Source organism: Manacus candei, unplaced genomic scaffold, assembly GCF_025592945.1.
Source record: "Manacus candei isolate 608988 ecotype Guabito, Panama unplaced genomic scaffold, ASM2559294v1 h1tg000387l, whole genome shotgun sequence".
Classification (NCBI taxonomy): Eukaryota; Metazoa; Chordata; class Aves; order Passeriformes; family Pipridae; genus Manacus; species Manacus candei.
Genome location: NW_026138435.1, coordinates 1220 through 21073, shown reverse-complemented (window position 1 = coordinate 21073; position 19854 = coordinate 1220). Strand labels below are relative to the sequence as shown.

Here is a 19854-nt window from a genome sequence, read left to right as displayed (position 1 = left end):
TTGAAGGGATTTGGGTGGATTTTGAGAGGTTTTTTACAGGATCTGGGTGGATTTTGAGAGGTTTTTGAAGGGATTTGGGTGGATTTCAGGGGGATTTTCAAGGATCTGGGTGGATTTTGAGAGGTTTTTGAAGGATTTGGGTGGATTTTGAGAGGTTTTTTACAGGATCTGGGTAGATTTTGCTGGATTTGGGTGGATTTTTACTGGATTTGGGTGGATTTTGGGAGGTTTTTCACAGGACCTGGGTGGATTTTGCTGGCTTTGGGGCAGTTTTGGGGCAGTTTCCGTGCTCTGCTCACCCCAGCCTGGAGCTGAGGTGGCTCTCGCGCCGCTCCCGCTCCGTGATCTCCTCCTGGAGCTGCTCCAGGCGCTCCCTGAGCTCCCGATTCCCGCATTCCAGGCCCTGGTTCTGGCTCTGCAGGTCCCGCAGCCGCTCCCGGGCCGTGCCCAGCTCGTCCCGCAGGTCCCCCAGCTGACCCCGCAGGTCCCAGGGGGGGCGTTTTTGGGGGGCACAGGGGGGGCCTGGGGGGACACCCGCGGGTGGGGACATCAGGGACGGGGTTTGGGGACAGTGGGGACAAGTTTGGGGACATCGGGGAGGGGTTTGGGGACATCAGGGAGGGGTTTGGGGTCATCAGGGACAGTGAGGAGGGGTTTGGGGACAGCGGGGGACAAGTTTGGGGACATCAGGGAATGATTTGGGGACAGGTTTGGGGACATTGGGGACAGTGGGGAGGGGTTTGGGGACATTGGGGACAAGTTTGGGGACATCAGGGAATGATTTGGGGACAGGTTTGGGGACATTGGGGACAGTGGGGAGGAGTTGGGGGACAGTGGGGAGGGGTTTGGGGACATTAGGGAGGGGTTTGGGGACAGTGGGGACAAGTTTGGGGACAGGTTTGGGGACATTGGGGACAGTGGGGAGGGGTTTGGGGACATCAGGGATGGGGTTTGGGGACAGTGGGGAGGGGTTTGGGGACAGGTTTGGGGACATTGGGTACAGTGGGGAGGGGTTTGGGGACATTGGGGACAAGTTTGGGGACATCAGGGAATGATTTGAGGACAGGTTTAGGGATATTGGGGACAGTGGGGAGGGGTTTGGGGACAGTGGGGACAAGTTTGGGGACAGATTTGGGGACATTGGGGACAGTGGGGAGGGGTTTGGGGACAGTTGGGAGGGGTTTGGGGACATTAGGGAGGGGTTTGGGGACAGTGGGGACAGGATTTGGGGACATCAGGGAATGATTTGGGGACAGGTTTGGGGGCATTGGGGACAGTGGGGAGGAGTTTGGGGACAGTGGGGAGGGGTTTGGGGACAGTGGGGAGGGGTCAGGGGGGGAACTTGGGGGGGGCACAGGGGGCTCCTGGGGGGACATCTGGGGTTGGGGACATCAGGGACGGGGTTTGGGGACAGTGGGGAGGGGTTTGGGGCCACCAGGATGGTTTTGGGGTCACCAGAGGGGTCTTGGGGACCTCGGGGGGGAATTGGGGACACTGGGGGAGGTCTTGGGGACACCGGGGGGGGTTTGGGGACATCAGGGGGGAATTGGGGACACCAGGGAGGAATTGGGGACACCGGGGGGTCTTGGGGACCTCAGGGGGACATGGGGACACCTGGAGGGTCTTGGGGACACCAGGTGGGTCTTGGGGACACCGGGGGTGTTTTGGGGACATCAGGAGGGTCTTGGGGACACCAGGTGGGTCTTGGGGACACGGGGGGTGTTTTGGGGACACCAGGGAGGAATTGGGGACCCCGGGGGGGGGTCTCAGGACTCACCCGCTCGTGGTGCAGCCGCAGCAATCGATGCCTTCCGGGGGGGACCTGGGGGGACAGGGGACATTTGGGGGGACAGGGGACATTCTGGGGGGACAGGGGACATTTGGGGGGACAGGGGACATTTTTGGGGGGACAGGGGACATTTGGGGGGGACAGGGGACATTTTGGGGGGACAGGGGACATTTGGGGGGGACAGGGGACATTTTGGGGGGACAGGGGACATTTTTGGGGGGACAGGGGACATTTGGGGGGGACAGGGGACATTTTGGGGGGACAGGGGACATTTGGGGGGGACAGGGGACATTCTGGGGGGGTTTGGGGACATAAGGGGGGGGCTTTGGGGACATGAGGGGGGCTCTGGGGGGACAGGGGACATTTTGGGGGGCCTTTGGGGACATGGGGAGGGTCTCAGGGACGCCAAGAGGAGCTCTGGGGGAACAGGGGACATTTTGGGGGGACAGGAGACATTTTGGGGGGGCTTTGGGGACATTTGGGGGGGGCTTTGGGGACATGGGAGGGTCTCAGGGACACCAAGGGGATTTTGGGGGGAGAGGGGACATTTGGGGGGGCTTTGGGGACATGGGGGTCTGGGGGGACATGGGACATTTTGGGGGGGGCTTTGGGGACATGGGGGGGTCTCAGGGACACCAAGGGGGGCTCTGGGGGGAGAGGGGACATTTTGGGGGGGGCTTTGGGGACATGGGGGTGGTCTGGGGGGACAGGAGACATTTTGGGGGGGTCTCAGAGACACGAAGGGGATTTTGGGGGGAGAGGGGACATTTTGGGGGGCCTCTGGGGACATGGGGGGGAGGGTCTCAGGGACACCAAGGGGATTTTGGGGGGAGAGGGGACATTTTGGGGGGGCTTTGGGGACATTTTGGAGGGGCTTTGGGGGCATTTTGGGGGGGCTTTGGGGACATTCGGGGGGGGCTTTGGGAACATTTTGGAGGGGCTTTGGGGACATTTTGGAGGGGCTTTGGGGACATTTTGGGGGGCTTTGGGGACATTTTGGGGGGCTTTGGGGTCTCACCCGCTCGTGGTGCAGCCACAACGGTCGCTGCCTTTTTGGGGGGCCCTGGAGCAGATGGGACGTTTTTTGGGGGGTTTAACCCCCTCTAACACCCCTAAAAGCCCCCAAACCTCCCCTTTAACCCCCCCCCAGGCCGCTTTTAGCCCCCAATAACCCCCCAAGTGCCCCCCAAGTGCCCCCTTTAACCCACCCCAAAAGCCCCCTTAACCCTCTCAAAACCCCAAATGCCCCTTTAACCTCCTCAACACCCCTCTAATGCCCCTAAAAGCCCCCCAAAATCCCCTTCAACCCCCCCAGACCCCCTTTAATCCCCCCAAAAACATCCCTTTAACTCCTTCCAAGCCCCTTTTACCCCCCCAGGCCCCCTTTAGCCGCCAATAACCCCCCAAATCCCCCCTTAAACCCACCCCAAAAGCCCCCTTAACCTTCTCAAAACCCCCAAATGCCCCTTTAGCCCCCCCCAAACCCCCTTTAATACCACTAAAAGCCCCCAAACACCCCCTTTAATACCCCTAAAAGCCCCCAAAAATCCCCTTCAACCCCCCCAGACCCCCTTTAATCCCCCCAAAAACATCCCTTTAACTCCTTCCAAGCTCCTTTAACCCCCCCAAACCCCCCCCTTAAACCCCCTTTATCCCTGTTAACCCCTCCCAAACACACCCAAACCCCCCTCAAACCCTCCCAGACCACCTTTAACTCCTCGAAAACGCCTCTTGAATCCCCCAGACCCACTTTAACCCCCCCAAGACCCACTTTAACCCCCCCAGACCCATTTTAACCCCCCCAGACCCACTTTAATCCACCCCCAGCCCCTTTTAACCCCCCCAAATGCCCCATTAACCACCTCAGATCCCCTCTAACCCCCCCCCAGACCCTCTTTAAACCCCCCAAACCCCCTCTAATACCCCAAACCCCCCCCTTAAACCCCCTTTATCCCTGTTAACCCCTCCCAAACCCCCCTCAAACCTTCCCAGACCGCCTTTAACTCCCCCAAAATGCCCCTTGAATCCCCCAGACCCATTTTAACCCTCCCCAGACCCATTTTAACCCTCCCCAGACCCATTTTAACCCTCCCCAGACCATTTTAACCCTCCCCAGGACCCACTTTAACCCCCCAGACCCCACTTTAATCCACCCCCAGCCCCTTTTAACCCCCCCCAAACGCCCATTAACCGCCTCAGATCCCCTCTTAGCCCCCCTCAGACCCACTTTAACCCCCCCATCGCCTTTTAACCCCCCCCCAAATGCCCCCATTAACCGCCTCAGATCCCCCTCTTAGCCCCCCCAGACCCACTTTAACCCCTCCCCAAACCCCCTGTTACCGTTCCTTCCCGCCGCCGCCGCCCCGAGCGCCCTGAGGGAGCCCTGAGCGCGGCCGTTTCTCCGCCGGGGCCGGGCCGGGCCCGTTTCTGTGAGGGAACAACAACATCACCCACCTCGGCCAAGGGGCTAAAACCCCACCCGGGGACGAGGGGGGACCGCACCTGCCGGGGGGGTCCCGCCACCGCCGCCGCCGCTCCCCCCCTCGGGGCCGGGTCCCGACGGCGGCCGCTTGTCCCGGGCCCGCGGCACCGGGAGCCGCGACCAGCGCCGAGAGGGCTCCGGCCCCGGCCTCAGGCGCCGCCGCCATCTTGCGTCTCCCCGCTCGCCCCTTCGAACCGCCGCGCGCGCTCCGGGCGCCGCGGCTCGGCCAATGGCGTGCGAGCCCTCAGGGGGTGGCCCCGGCCCCTCCGGCGGATCGGCCAATGGGAGAACGCGGAGCGGGCTCGGGGAGCCAATGGGAGAGAGGGGCGGGGCTAAGGGGGAGGAGGGGTGGTCCGCCGACGGGGTAACGGCCGCGGAGGGGGCGGGGTTTGTGAAGGGGCGGGGTTTGGGGAAGGGAGGGGGTGGTGATTGGATGGGAGGGGAGGGGGCGGGGCCTGAAGCCCAGACTGCGCCCCAAAGCTCCCAAAACTGACCCCAAAAGTGACCCCGAAGAGCCCTGAAACCGCCCCCAAAACTGACCCCAAAACTGACCCCAAAACTGACCCCAAAACTGACCCCAAACAGCCCCAAAACTGCCCTGAAACCACCCCCAAAACTGGCCCCGAAACTGACCCCGAACAGCCCCCAAACTGCCCTGAAACCGCCCCAAAACTGACCCCAAAACTGACCCCAAACAGTCCCAAAACTACCCTGAAACCGGCCCAAAACTGACCCCAAAACTGACCCCAAACAACCCCAAAACTGCCCTGAAACCGCCCCCAAAACTGACCCCAAAACTGACCCCAAACAACCCCAAAACTACCCTGAAACCACCTCCAAAACTGGCCCTGAAACTGACCCCGAACAGCCCCCAAACTGCCCTGAAACCGCCCCAAAACTGACCCCAAAACTGACCCCAAACAGTCCCAAAACTGCCCTGAAACCGGCCCAAAACTGACCTCGAGCAGCCCCAAAACTGCCCTGAAACCACCCCAAAACTGGCCCCAAAACTGACCCCAAACAGCCCCAAAACTGCCCTGAAACCGCCCCAAAAACTGCCCTGAAACCGCCCCAAAACTGACCCCAAAACTGACCCCGAACAGCCCCAAAACTGCCCTGAAACCGCCCCAAAACTGCCCTGAAACCGCCCCAAAACTGACCCCGAACAGCCCCAAACCAGTCCCAAAACACCCCAGATCCCCCCAAACCTCCCAAAACTGCCCCAAAACTGCCCCAAAACTGCCCCAAACCAACCCCAAAACACCCCAGACCCCCCCAAACTACCTCGAACCGCCCCCAAACTGCCCTGAAACTGCCCCAAACCACCCCAGACCCCCCAAACCACCCCAGACGCCCCAAACCCCCCCAGATCACCCCAGACCCCCCCAAACTACCTCGAACCGCCCCCAAACTGCCCTGAAACTGCCCCAAACCACCCCAGACCCCCCAAACCACCCCAGACGCCCCAAACCCCCCCAGATCCCCCCAAATTCTCCCCCAAATTGCCCCAAATCCCCCCAAACCCCCTCAAATCCGCCCAAACCCCCTCAAATCTCCTCCAAATCCCCCCAAATTCCCCCCCAAATCCCCCCAACCCCCCTCAAATCCCCCAAATCCTCCCAAATCGTAAAAATAGATAAATATGTAAAAACACATCAAAGCCTGCATTTTATATAAATAAACACATAAATATAAATATAAATATAAATATAAATATAAATATAAATATAAATATAAATGTAACTCTTTAATTTTGCCGGTTCTAATTAAAGTCATAAAACCTCTCGATTTTAAAACCGCGGGGCCCTGAAGGGCAGGGCGGGGGGCGTGGCCCAAAAGGGGCGTGGTCTTAAGAGGGCGTGGCCATGTGATGGGCGTGGCTTGTCATGTCCCGGAGGGACGGTGGTGAATGGGCGTGGCGTGAGAATTGTAGGCGTGGTTTGGGAATTGGGGGCGTGGCCTGAGGGATGTAGGGGTGGTTTGTTAATTAGGGGCGTGGCCTGACTATTGTAGGCGTGCTTTGTGGTTTAGGGGCGTGGCCTGAGAGTTGTGGGCGTGGTTTCTCTATATGGGCGTGTCTTACGGCGGATGGGCGTGGCCTGAGCGCCGTGGGCGTGGCCAGAGCCCTCCGGGGCCCAATGAGTTAAGGGGCGTGTCCACAAGTGTGGGCGTGTCCAGTGAGGTCATGGGCGTGGCTTTTTTACGTTCCGTGGGCGTGGCCAGTGCCCTCCGGGAGCCAATGAGTTAAGGGGGCGTGTCCACAAGTGTGGGCGTGTCCAGTGAGGTCATGGGCGTGGCCAGCACTTAGTGGGTGTGGCCAGCACCCTCCGGGCCCCAATGAGTTAAGGGGGCGTGTCCACAAGTGTGGGCGTGTCCAGTGAGGTCATGGGCGTGGCCTGAGCGCCGTGGGCGTGGCCAGACCCAAAGGCAGCTCCGGGGACCGCGGTGGGTTCGGGGGGGGGCGTGGCCAGACGGGGGGTGGGCGTGGCTTTTAACGCCGCGTGGGCGTGTCTACGACCCCGTGGGCGTGGCCTCCGCCTCGTGGGCGTGGCCTGGGCCCTGCGGGGCATCAGCGGGTGCCCCTCGGGGGGCGGGGGGGCGGGCGGGGGGGGCGGGTCTGGGGTTGTTTTTGGGGGGTTTCCGAGCCCTTCCAGCCCCCCCCGGGCCGCCCCGGCCCCTCGGGGGGGTCCCGGGGGGGTTCCCCGGGGGGGTCCCCGGGGCCGCCGTCCCTCCGCCGCCCCCCCCCGGACCCCCCCCCCGCCGCCGCGGCTGCTGCGTCACGGCCCGGCCGCCGCCTTCCCCCCGCCGCGGCCGCTCGGGGTCGGCGCTGGGGGGGCCCCGGAGACCCCCCCGGCACGGGCAGGACACCCGAGGGACCCCCCCGCGGCTGCTGCTGACGCAGTGAGGCACCCCCCGGCCGGGACACCCCCCCCCCCTCCGCGAAAAATGGGATAACCCACCCCCCCCAAAAAAAAGGGACACCCCCCCTAAAGGGACACCCCCCTAAAAAAATGGGACACCCCCCCCAAAAAAAGGGACACCTCCCCCCAAAAAGGGACAACCCCAAAAACGGGACACCCCCCAAAAAAGGGACACCCCCCCCCCAAAAAAAAGGGACACCCCCCAAAAACGGGACACCCCCAAAGAAAGGGACACCCCCCCAAAGAAAGGGACAGCCCCCCAAAAAAATGGGACACCCCCCAAAAAAGGGACACCCCCCCCCAAAAAATGGGACACCCCACCCCCCGAAAAGGGACACCCCCCCCAAAAAAGGGCCCCCCCCCCAAAAACGGGACACCCCCCCCAAAAAATGGGACACCCCCCCAAAAAAAGGGACACCCTCCCCAAAAAAAAAGGGACACCCCCCCCAAAAAAAGGGACACTCCCCCCAAGGGACACCCCCCAAAAAAGGGACACCCCCCAAAAAAAAAAGGGACGCTCCCCCCAAGGGACACCCCCCAAAAACCGGACACCCCCCCCGCGAAAAATGGGATACCCCACCCCCCCAAAAAAAGGGACACCCCCCCCAAAATAAAGGGACACCCCCCCCAAAAAAAGGGACAACCCCCAAAAACGGGACACCCCCCAAAAAAGGGACACCCCCCCAAAAAAAAAGGGACACTGCCCCCAAGGGACAACCCCCAAAAACGGGACACCCCCCCCAAAAAGGGACACCCCCCCTCCAAAAAATGGGACACACCCCCTCTAAAAACGGGACACACCCACCCAAAAAGGGACACCCCCCCTAAAGGGACACCCCCCAAAAAAAAAGGGACACTCCCCCCAAAAAGGGACACCCCCCCTAAAGGGACACCCCCCAAAAAAAAAGGGACACTCCCCCCAAAAAGGGACACCCCCCCTAAAGGGACACCCCCCCAAAAACGGGACATCCCCCCCAAAAAAGGGACACCCTCCTCCAAAAATGGGACACCCCCCCAAAAAAGGGACATCCCCCCCAAAAACGGGACACCCCCCCCAAAAAGGGACACCCCCCCTAAAGGGACACCCCCCAAAAAAAAAGGGACACTCCCCCAAAAAACGGGACACACCCCCCCTCCAAAAAATGGGACACGCCCCCTCTAAAAACGGGACACACCCACCCAAAAAAAGGGACACACCCACTAAAGGAACCTCCCCTAAAAAACGGACCCCCCCAAACAGGGACCCCCAAACCGGACCCCCCCAAAACTGGGACCCCCCAAACTGGGACCACCCCCCCGCAACCCCCCCCAAAACTGGGAACCCCCAAACCGGGACCCCCCCCAAACTGGGACCGGCCCCCCCCAGACCTCCCCCAAACTGGGACCCCCCAAACCGGGACCACCCCAAACTGGGACCCCCCCCCTCGGCCCCCCCTCTAAACGGGACCCCCCCAAACTGAGACCCCCTAAACAAGGACCCCCCCAAACCGGGACCCCCCCAAACCAGGACCCCCCAAACTGGGACCACCCCCCCGCAACCCCCCCCAAACCAGGACCCCCCAAACCGGGACCCCCCAAACTGGGACCCCCCAAACCGGGATCCCCCCAAACCGGGACCCCCCAAACTGAGACCCCCCATACTGGGACCCCCCCAAACTGAGACCCCCCCAAACTGGGACCCCCCAAACCGGGACCACCCCCCCGCAACTCCCCCTAAACGGGACCCCCCCAAAACTGGGACCCCCCGAACTGGGACCACCCCCCCTCGGCCCCTCCCCCCTAAACAGGACCCCCCCAAACCAGGACCCCCCCCAAACTGGGACCACCCCCCCCAAACTGAGACCCCCCAAACCGGGACCACCCCAAACTGGGACCACCCCCCCCAAACTGAGACCCCCCCCAAACTGGGACCCCCCAAACGGGACCCCCCAAACCGGGACCACCCCTCCCCAAAACGCCCCCAAACGGGACCCCCCAAACTGAGATCCCCCCAAACTGGACCCCCCAAAACTGGGACCCCCCAAACCGGGACCCCCCCAAACCGAGAACCCCCCCAAACCGAGAACCCCCAAACCGGGACCCCCCCAAACCGAGAACCCCCAAACCGGGACCCCCTCAGACCGGGACCCCCCAAACCAGGACCCCCCCAAACCGGGACCCCCCCCAAACTGGGACCCCCCCAAACTGGGACCACCCCCCCTGCAACTCCCCAAAACTGGAACCCCCCAAAACTGGGACCCCCCAAACCGGGACCCCCCCAAACCGGGACCCCCCCAAACCGAGAACCCCCAAACCGGGACCCCCCCAAAACTGGGACCCCCCAATCCGGGACCCCCCCAGACCGGGACCCCCCCAAACCAGGACCCCCCCAAACCGGGACCCCCCCCAAACTGAGACCCCCCCAAACCGGGACCCCAAAACTGGAACCCCCCAAACTTCCTCTCCCCCCCCCCCCCGCATTTTTGGGTTGTAACCGCTGGAATTTTGGGGTCCGCAGCCCCTCCCCCCCCCGGGATGCGATGGCGGCCCCCCCGGGGGGGTCTCCCCTCCCCCCCCCGAGCCCCCCCAAACCCCCCCAGTTCGGGGAGGGGCAGGACGTGCTGGCCAGGTGGACGGACGGGCTGCTCTACCTGGGCACCGTCAAGAAGGTGGGACCCCAAAAACACCCCAAAACCACCCCAAAAACACCCTGAAATACCCCAAAATAGCAAAAAACCACCCTGAAATATCCCCAAAATAGCCCAAAATAACCCCAAAATAACCCCAACCCACCCCCACTGGACAGACGGGCTGCTCTACCTGGGCACCGTCAAGAAGGTGGGACCCCAAAAACACCCCAAAACACCCCAAAAACACCCCAAAAACACCCCGAAATACCCTAAAATAGCATAAAACCAACCCAAAATTGCCCCAAATAGCCCCAAAATAACCCCCAACCCACACCCCCTGGACAGACAGGCTGCTCTACCTGGGCACCGTCAAGAAGGTGGGACCCCAAAAACACCCCAAAACACCCCAAAATATCCCAAAATACCCCAAAATACCCCAAAAATAGCCCCAAATAACCCCAAAATAGCCCCAAATAACCCCAAAATAGCCCCAACCCACCCCCACTGGATGGACGGGCTGCTCTACCTGGGCACCGTCAAGAAGGTGGGACCCCAAAAACACCCAAAATACCCCAAAAATACCCCAAAATACCCCAAAAATAGCAAAAAAAACACCCCAAAATACCCCAAAATAACCCCAAAATAGCCCCAAATAACCCCAAAATAACCCCAAACCCCCCCCCACTGGACGGACGGGCTGCTCTACCTGGGCACCGTCAAGAAGGTAGGACCCCAAAAACACCCCAAAACACCCCAAAATACCCCAAAACAGCCCCAAATACCCCCAAAATAGCAAAAAACCATCCCAAAATAGCCCCAAATAACCCCAAAATTTCCCCCAACCCACCCCCACGGGACCGACGGGCTGCTCTACCTGGGCACCGGCAAGAAGGTGGGACCCCAAAAACATCCCAAAATACCCCAAAACCACCCCAAAATACCCCAAAACCACCTCGAAATATCCCAAAACCACCCCAAAACACCCCAAAATACCCTAAAACCAACCCAAAATAGCCCAAAATAGCCCCAAAATAACCCCAATCCCACCCCCCCTGGCCCGACGGGCTGCTCTACCTGGGCACCGGCAAGAAGGTGGGACCCCAAAAACACCCAAAACCACCCCATAATACCCCAAAACCACCCTGAAACACCCCGAAATAACCAAAAATAACCCCAAAATAGCCCAAAATAGCCCCCAAATACCCCCAACCCACCCCCACTGGACGGACGGGCTGCTCTACCTGGGCACCGTCAAGAAGGTGGGACCCCAAAAACACCCCAAAACACCCCAAAATATCCCCAAAATACCCTAAAATAGCAAAAAAAAATCCCAAAATACCCCGAAATACCCCAAAATAACCCCAAAATAGCCCCAAATAACCCCAAAATAACCCCAAACCCACCCCCACTGGACGGACGGGCTGCTCTACCTGGGCACCGTCAAGAAGGTGGGACCCCAAAAACACCCCAAAACACCCCAAAATACCCCAAAACAGCCCCAAATACCCCCAAAATAGCAAAAAACCATCCCAAAATAGCCCCAAATAACCCCAAAATTTCCCCCAACCCACCCCCACGGGACCGACGGGCTGCTCTACCTGGGCACCGGCAAGAAGGTGGGACCCCAAAACACCCCAAAAACACCCCGAAACACCCCGAAACACCCCAAAATAGCAAAAAACCACCCCAAAATAGCCTAAAACCAACCCAAAATAGCCCCAAATAACCCCAAAATACCCCCAACCCACCCCCACGGGACCGACAGGCTGCTCTACCTGGGCACCGGCAAGAAGGTGCGACCCCAAAAACACCCCAAAACACCCCAAAGTACCCCAAAATACCCCAAAAACACCCCGAAATACCCCAAAAACACCCCGAAATACCCATAAAACACCCCAAAATAGCAAAAAACCAACCCGAAATCCCCCAAAATAGAAAAAAGTACCCCCAAAATACCCCAAACCACGCCCCAAACCACACCAAAATACCACAAAATCACCCCAAAATACTCTGAAACCCCCCAAATACCCCCCAAACAACCCAAAATACTCCAAACCCACCCCCAAGTACCTCAAATCCCCTCGAATTCCCCCGAATTCCCGAAATCCCCCCAAATTCCCCCAAATCCCTCCAAATCCCTCCAAATTCCCCCCAAAATCCCCCCAAATTTCCCCAAATTCCCCCAAACCTCCTCTGTGACCCCCCAAATCCCCCCAAATCCCCTCAAACTCCCCCGAATCCCCCCCAAATCCCCCCCAAACTCCCCCAAATCCCCCCAAACCCTCCCAAATTCCCACAAATCCCCCAAACCTCCCCAAATCCCCCAAAATCCCCCCAAAATCCCCTCAAATCCCCCCAAAATCCTCCCAAACTCCCCCCAAATCCCCCCAAATCTCCCCCAAATCCCCCAAATCTCCCCAAATCCCCCTAAATCCCCCCAAAATTCCCAAATCCCCCCAAAATCTCCCCCAAATCCCCTCAGATCCCCCCAAATCCCCCCTAAAATCCCCCAAATCTCCCCAAATCCCCCCAAATCCCCCCAAAATTCCGAAATCCCCCCAAAATCTCCCCCAAATCCCCTCAGATCCCCCCAAATCCCCCCTAAAATCCCCCAAATCTCCCCAAATCCCCCCAAAATTCCGAAATCCCCCCAAATCCCCCCCAAATCCCCCCAAATCCCCCCAAATCCCCAAAACCCCCCAAAATCCCCTCAAATCCCCCCAAACCCTCCCAAATCCCCCCCAAATCCCCTCAACCTCCCCCAAACTCCCCCCAAATCCCCCCCAATCCCCCCAAAATCTCCCTCAAATCCCCTCAGATCCCCTCAAATCCCCAAATTCCCGCCCATAATTCTGAAATCCCCCCCAAATCCCCCCTAAAGCCCCCCGAATTTCCCCAAATCCCTCCAAATTCCCCAAAATCCCACCAAATCCCCCCCAAATCCCCCCAAATCCCCCAAATCCCCCCAATATCCCCCTCAAATCCCCCCCAAATCCCCCCAAAACTCTCCCAAACTCCCCCAAAACTCTCCCAAACCTCCCCAAAATCCCCTCAAAACACCCTAAATCCCCCCAAATCCCCCCAAATCCCCCCAAAATTCCCAAATCCCCCCCAAATTCGCCCTAAAATCCCCCAAATCCCCCTCAAATCCCTCCAAATCCCCCCAAATCCCCCCAAATCCACACCCAAATCCCCTCAAATCCACACCCAAATCCCCTCAAATCCCCCCAAATCCCCCCAAATCCCCCCAAATCCCCCCAAAATCTCCCCGAAATCCCCCCAAATCCCTCCAAAATTCCCCCAAATCCCCCCAAATCCCCCAAATCCCCCCCAAATCCCAAACCCCCCCAAATCCCCCCCAAATCCCCCCAAATCCCCCCAAAATCTCCCCCAAACCTCCCCAAAATCCCCTCAAATCCCCCCCAATCCCCCCCAATCCCCTCAAATCCCCCCAAAATCCTCCCAAACTCCCCCCAAATCCCCCCAAATCCCCCTAAAATCCCCCAAATCCCCCCAAATCCCTCCAAATCCCCCAAATCCCCCCAAATCCCCCCGAAATCCCCCCAAAATCTCCCCGAAATCCCCCCAAATCCCTCCAAAATTCCCCCAAATCCCCCCAAATCCCCCAAATCCCCCCAAATCCCAAACCCCCCCAAATCCCCCCAAATCCCCCCAAAATCTCCCCCAAACCTCCCCAAAATCCCCCCAAATCTCCCCCTAATCCCCCCCAAATCCCCCCCCCAATCCCCCCAAATCCCCCCAAGTCCCCCCAAATCCCCCCAATCCCCCCAATCCCCCCCAAATCCCCTCAAATCCCCCCAAACCCCCCCAAATCCCCAAATCCCCCCAAATCCGCCCCAAACCCCCCCAATTTCCCCAACCCCCCCCCAAACCCCCCCAAATCCCCCCAATCCAGGTGGACCCGTCCCGCCGGGGGTGTCTGATCCAGTTCGAGGACAATTCCCAGTTTCTGGTGCTGTGGAAGGACATCAGCCCGGGTGAGCCAATTAATTAACCCCCCCCTAATTAACCCCCCCTCATTAACCCCCTTGATGAGGTCATTAATTGCGGCTCCTCGGCGCCCCCCAGCGGCCGTGCCCGGGGACGACCCCTCGTGCTGCGTCTGCGCCGGGAATTCCCGGAATGCCGGGAATGCGCTCGTGCGCTGCGGGAAATGCGGCCACGGTGAGCGGGAATGGCGGGAATTCCGGGGGGAAAACGGCCCCAAATTCGGGGAATTCCAGGGAAAAAAAAAGGGGGGGAAAATGGGAAAATTGGGGGAAAAAAGGGGGGAAAATGGGGGGGAAATGGGGGGGAAAATGGAGGGAAAAATGGGAAAAATGGGGGGAAAAATGGGAAAAATAGAGGGGAAAATGGGTGGGAAATGGAGGGGAAAATGGGTGGGAAAATGGGAAAAAAGTGGGTGGGAAAATGGGAAAAAATGGGTGGGAAATGGATGGAAAAATGGGTGGGAAAATGGGAAAAAATGGGTGGGAAATGGAGGGGAAAATGGGTGGGAAATGGATGGGAAATGGGTGGGAAATGGATGGGAAAATGGGTGGGAAAATGGGAAAAATGGGTGGGAAAATGGGAAAAAATGGGTGGGAAAATGGGAAAAAATGGGTGGGAAATGGGTGGAAAAATGGGTGGGAAATGGGTGGAAAAATGGGGGAAAATGGGTGGGAAATGGGTGGAAAAATGGGTGGGGAATGGGTGGAAAAATGGGAAAAAATGGGGGGGAAAATTGATGGAAAAATGGGGGGGAAATGGGTGGGAAATGGGTGGAAAAATGGGGAAAACTGGGTGGGAAAATGGGTGGGAAAATGGGAAAAAATGGGTGGGAAAATGGGAAAAAATGGGTGGGAAAATGGATGGGGAAAAATGGGTGGGAAAATGGGTGGGAAATGGGAAAAAATGGGTGGGAAACAGATGGAAAAATGGGTGGGAAAATGGGGAAAAATGGGTGGGAAATGGGTGGAAAAATGGGAAAAAATGGGTGGGAAATGGGTGGGAAATGGGAAAAAATGGGTGGGAAAATGGGGGGAAAATGGGTGGGAAATGGGTGGGAAAATGGGGAAAAATGGGTGGAAAATGGGAAAAATGGGAAAAAATGGGTGGGAAATGGGTGGGAAAATGGGTGGGAAATGGGTGGGAAATGGGTGGGAAAATGAGGAAATTGTTGGGAAAATGGGAAAAATTGATGGGAAACGGGACAATGTTCATGGAAAAATGGGAAAAAATTGATGGGAAAATGGTTGAAAAATGGGAAAAATGGGTGGAAAATGGGAAAATTGATGGAAAAATGGGAAAATTGTGGGAAATGGGAAAAATTGATGGAAAAACTGATGGAAAAATTGATGGAAAATGGGAAAAAATGGGTGAAAATGGGAAAAAATGATGGAAAAGTGGGAAAAAATTGATGGAAAATGGGGAGAAATTGGTGGGAAAATGGGAAAATTGGTGAGAAAATGGGAAAAAATTGATGGAAAATGGGAAAATTGGTGGGAAAATGGGAAAAATGGGAAAATTGATGGAAAATGGGAAAAAAATGGGAGGAAAATGGGAAAAAATGACAGAAAAGTGGGGAAAATGGTGGAAAAATGGGAAAATGTGGTGGGAAATGGGAAAATGTGGTGGGAAAATGGGGAAAATTGATGGAAAATGGGGAAAATTGTTGGAAAAATGGGAAAAATTGATGGAAAAATGGTTGAAAAATGGGGAAAATGGGTGGGAAATGGGAAAATTGGTGGAAAAATGGGAGAAATGGTGGAACATGGTGGGAAAATTGGTGGGAAAATGGGAAAAATTGATGGAAAAATGGGGGGAAAATGATGGAAAAATGGGAAAAAATGGGGAAAAATGACAGAAAAATGGGGGGAAATGATGGAAAAATGGGAAAATTTGATGGAAAATGGGAAAAATGATGGAAAAATGGGAAAAATTGACCAAAAAATGGGAAAAAATGATGGAAAAATGGGAAAAAATGATGGGAAAACAGGAAAATTGATGGAAAATGGGAAAAATGGTGAGAAAATGGTGGAAAAATTGATGGAAAATGGGAAAAATTGGGTGAAAAATGGGAAAAATTGGGTGAAAAATGGGAAAAATTGGGTGAAAAATGGGAAAAAATCGATGGAAAATGGGAAAAATTATGAAAAAATGGGAAAAATTATGAAAAAATGGGAAAATTGTGGTAAATGGGAAAAAATGATGGGAAAACTGATGGAAAAATGGGGAAAAATGGGTGAAAAATGGGAAAAAATTAATGGAAAATGGGAAAAATTATGAAAAAATGGGAAAATTGTGGTAAACGGGAAAAAATGATGGGAAAACTGATGGAAAAATGGGGAAAAATGGGTGGAAAAATGGGAAAAAATGATAGAAAAATGATGGAAAAATGGGAAAAACTGATGGAAAACTGGGAAAAGCAGATGGGCAAAGCAGGAAAAGGGGGGATTTGTGCCGGGAATGTCCCAGCATTCCCGGTTTTCCCCCCATTCCCGGTTTTCCAGCGTACCACCAGCGCTGCCACGTCCCCCCCGCCGGGCCCCCCCCCTGGAGCTGCCGCCGCTGCGTCTTCGCCGTGGCCACCAAGGTGGGGGAAAAAAACCCCGGAATTCCCGGAATTCCCGGAATTCCCGACATTCCCGGGGAAAAGGGGGAGACGGGGGAGGCTCAAAACCCGGGAATTGGGGGGAAATCCCGGGGTTTACCCCCAAAAGATCCATTTTTAGGGACTAAAAATCCCATTTTTGGAGCCAAAATCCCGATTTTTTTTGAGCCCAAATCCCGATTTTTTAGGATCCAAAAAATCCAGTTTTTAGGGATAAATCCCCGACTTTGGGATCCAAACCACAAATTCCCCAAACCCTCATTTTTAGGCATCAAACTCTCCTTTTTTGGCCCCAAAATCGCTTTTTTAGACCCAAATCCCCATTTTTTAGGATCCAAAAAATCCCATTTTTAGGGATAAAACCCCGACTTTGGGATCCAAGCCCCAAATTCCCATTTTTTTAACCCCTGAACCCCCATTTTTTAGACCCAAAATCTCTTTTTTTTTGGTCCTAATCCCCATATTTTGGCCCCAAAAATCGCTTTTTTTTTAGACCCAAATCCTGATTTTTAGGATCCAAAAAATACAGTTTTTAGGGTTAAATCCCAACTTTGGGATCCAAGCCCCAAAATCCCATTTTTTTTTAACCCCAAACCCTCATTTTTAGGCATCAAACTCTCCTTTTTTGACCCAAAATCGCTTTTTTTAGACCCAGCCCCACAATTTTAGGATCAAAAAATCCCATTTTTTAGACCCAAATCCCTATTTTTTAGACCCAAAATCACTTTTTTTAGACCCAAATCCCCATTTTTAGGATCCAAAAATCCCGTTTTTAGGGATAAATCCCCGACTTTGGGATCCAAACCCCAAATTCCAATTTTTTTTTTACCCCAAACCCTCATTTTTAGGCATCAAACTCTCCTTTTTTGGCCCCAAAATCGCTTTTTTTAGACCCAAATCCCCATTTTTAGGATCTAAAAAATCCCATTTTTAGGGATAAATCCCCGACTTTGGGATCCAAGCCCCAAAATCCCATTTTTTTTTACCCCAAACCTCCATTTTTAGGCCCCAAAATCCCATTTTTCTGTCCCCAGACCTCCATTTTTTTGGCCCAAAAATCCCATTTCCCCCCCAATCCATTTTTCCCCCAAATCCCATTTTTTTGGGAATTCTGACCCCCCCTTTCCCCCCCAAAAAAAAATCCCATTTCCCCCCCCAAACATCCCTTTTTTTTGGAATTAAAACTCCATTTCTCCTCAAAAAAGTCCCTTTTTTTCCCCCCAAATCTCCATTTTCCCCCCCAAACTTCCCATTTCCCCCCCAACCCCATTTTTTCCCCAAATCCCCATTTTTGGGGGGAATTCTGACCCCCTTTTCCCCCCCAAAAAATCCATTTTTTCTTAATTAAACCCTCATTTTTCCCCCCCCAAAAATCCCATTTTTTCCCCCAAATCCCCGTTTCCCCCCCCAAAAAAATCCCATTTCCCCCCCCAACCCCCTTTTCCCCCCAAATCCCATTTTTTTGGGAATTCTGACTCCCTTTCCCCCCCAAAAAAAATCCCTTTTTTTAAATTAAAACCCCATTTTCCCCCCAAAAAAAATCCCATTTTTTCCCTCCAAACCTCCATTTTTCCCCCCCAAAAAAATCCCATTTCCCCCCCCAACCCCATTTTTTTCCCCAAATCCTCATTTTTGGGGGAATTCTGACCCCCTTTTCCCCCCAAAAAAATCCCATTTCCCCCCCCCAAAATCCCATTTCCCCCCCCCAAAAATCCCATTTTTACTCCCCAAACCCCCATTTTTTTCCCCCAAACCCCCATTTTTCCCCCAAAAAATCCCATTTCCCCCCCAATCCATTTTTCCCCCAAATCCCATTTTTTGGGGGAATTCTGACCCCCGTTTCCCCCCCAAAAAATCCCATTTCCTCCCCCCAAAAATCCCATTTTTTTTCCCCAAATCCCTTTTTTCCCCCCCAAAAAATCCCATTTCCCCTCCCAAAATCCCATTTTCCCCCCCCAACCCCCTTTTCCCCCCAAATCCCATTTTTTTGGGAATTCTCACCCCCTTTTCCCCCCAAAAAAATCCCTTTTTTTTAATTAAAACCCCATTTTCCCCCCCAAAAAATCCCATTTTTTTCCCTCCAAACCTCCATTTTTCCCCCCAAAAAAATCCCATTTCCCCCCCAACCCCATTTTTTCCCCCAAATCCTCATTTTTTGGGGAATTCTGACCCCCTTTTCCCCCCAAAAAAAATCCCATTTCCCCCCCCAAAATCCCATTTCCCCCCCCCAAAAATCCCATTTTTACTCCCCAAACCCCCATTTTTTTCCCCCAAACCCCCATTTTTCCCCCCAAAAATCCCATTTTCCCCCCCAGCCCCATTTTTCCCCCAAATCCCATTTTTTGGGGGAATTCTGACCCCCGTTTCCCCCCCCAAAAAATCCCATTTCCTCCCCCCAAAAATCCCATTTTTTTTTCCCCAAATCCCTTTTTTCCCCCCCAAAAAATCCCATTTCCCCTCCCAAAATCCCATTTTCCCCCCCCAACCCCCTTTTCCCCCCAAATCCCCATTTTTTTGGGAATTCTCACCCCCTTTTCCCCCCCAAAAAAAATCCCTTTTTTTAAATTAAAACCCCATTTTCCCCCCCAAAAATCCCATTTTTCCCCCCAAACCCCCGTTTTTCCCCTCCAAAAAATCCCATTTTTCCCCCCAACCCCCATTTTTCCCCAAAATCCCATTTTTTTGGGAATTCTGACCCTTTTCCCCCCCAGAAAGGGGGGGCCCTTCGCCGGGGCCCCCACGCTCGGGCCATGCTGAGGATGAAGAGGGTCCTGCCCTACGCCCTGGGGGCCCTGCAGTGGGACCCCAAACACCTCCACAACCTCCAGAGCTGCTACTGCTACTGCGGGGGGCCCGGACAGTGAGTACCCCAAAAAAAACCGCCCCAAAATACCCCAAAAATGACCCAAAATACCCCAAAAACACCCCAAAAAACAGCTTCGAAAATGGACCAAAAATGGGTCCAAAATCCATTGAAACGGCCCTAAAACCAGCCCCAAAACAACCCCCAAAACAACCTTTATACTGCAGGGGGCCCGGACAGTGAGGACCCCCAAAAAAACTGCCCCAAAATCACCCAAAAATTACCCAAAATACCCCAAAAACACCCCAAAAAACAGCTTCGAAAATGGACCAAAAATGGGTCCAAAATCCATTGAAATGGCCCCAAAAAACCCCTCCCCAACCTGCACAACCTCCAGAGCTGCTACTGCTACTGCAGGGGCCGGGACAGTGAGTACCCCAAAAAAACCAGCCCAAAATATCCCAAAAATGACCCAAAATAACCCAAAAACACCCCAAAAAATAGCTTCGAAAATGGACCAAAAATGGGTCAAAAATCCATTGAAACGGCCCCAAAAACAGCCCCAAAACAACCCCAAAAGAGCTCCACTACTGCAGGGGCCGGGACAGTGAGGACCCCAAAAAAACCCAGCCCAAAA

General features: G+C 55.2%; 2 protein-coding genes across 2 annotated transcripts in view; one reads left to right on the top strand and one right to left on the bottom strand.

Annotated features, from left to right (window-relative positions):
- Positions 1 to 4437, bottom strand: part of LOC127465425 (kinesin-like protein KIFC1) — a 31576-nt gene extending 27139 nt beyond the window's left edge. The window contains exons 1-6 of the mRNA XM_051775894.1: positions 4420 to 4437; positions 4292 to 4358; positions 4130 to 4216; positions 2808 to 2852; positions 1778 to 1822; positions 300 to 522 (exon numbers count right to left, since the gene is read on the bottom strand). Of these exons, the coding sequence (XP_051631854.1) occupies positions 300 to 522; positions 1778 to 1822; positions 2808 to 2852; positions 4130 to 4216; positions 4292 to 4358; positions 4420 to 4437 (485 nt within the window). The remainder of the gene's footprint in view (positions 1 to 299; positions 523 to 1777; positions 1823 to 2807; positions 2853 to 4129; positions 4217 to 4291; positions 4359 to 4419) is intronic.
- A 2462-nt stretch (positions 4438 to 6899) lies between these two features.
- Positions 6900 to 19383, top strand: LOC127465426 (PHD finger protein 1-like). Its single transcript, XM_051775895.1, has 6 exons — positions 6900 to 7172; positions 9690 to 9840; positions 13718 to 13799; positions 13891 to 13986; positions 16314 to 16396; positions 19126 to 19383. The coding sequence occupies exons 2-6, from the start codon at positions 9712 to 9714 to the stop codon at positions 19276 to 19278; spliced, it is 543 nt and encodes a 180-aa protein (XP_051631855.1). The 5' UTR covers positions 6900 to 7172; positions 9690 to 9711; the 3' UTR covers positions 19279 to 19383.
- The last annotated feature ends 471 nt before the right edge of the window (positions 19384 to 19854 follow it).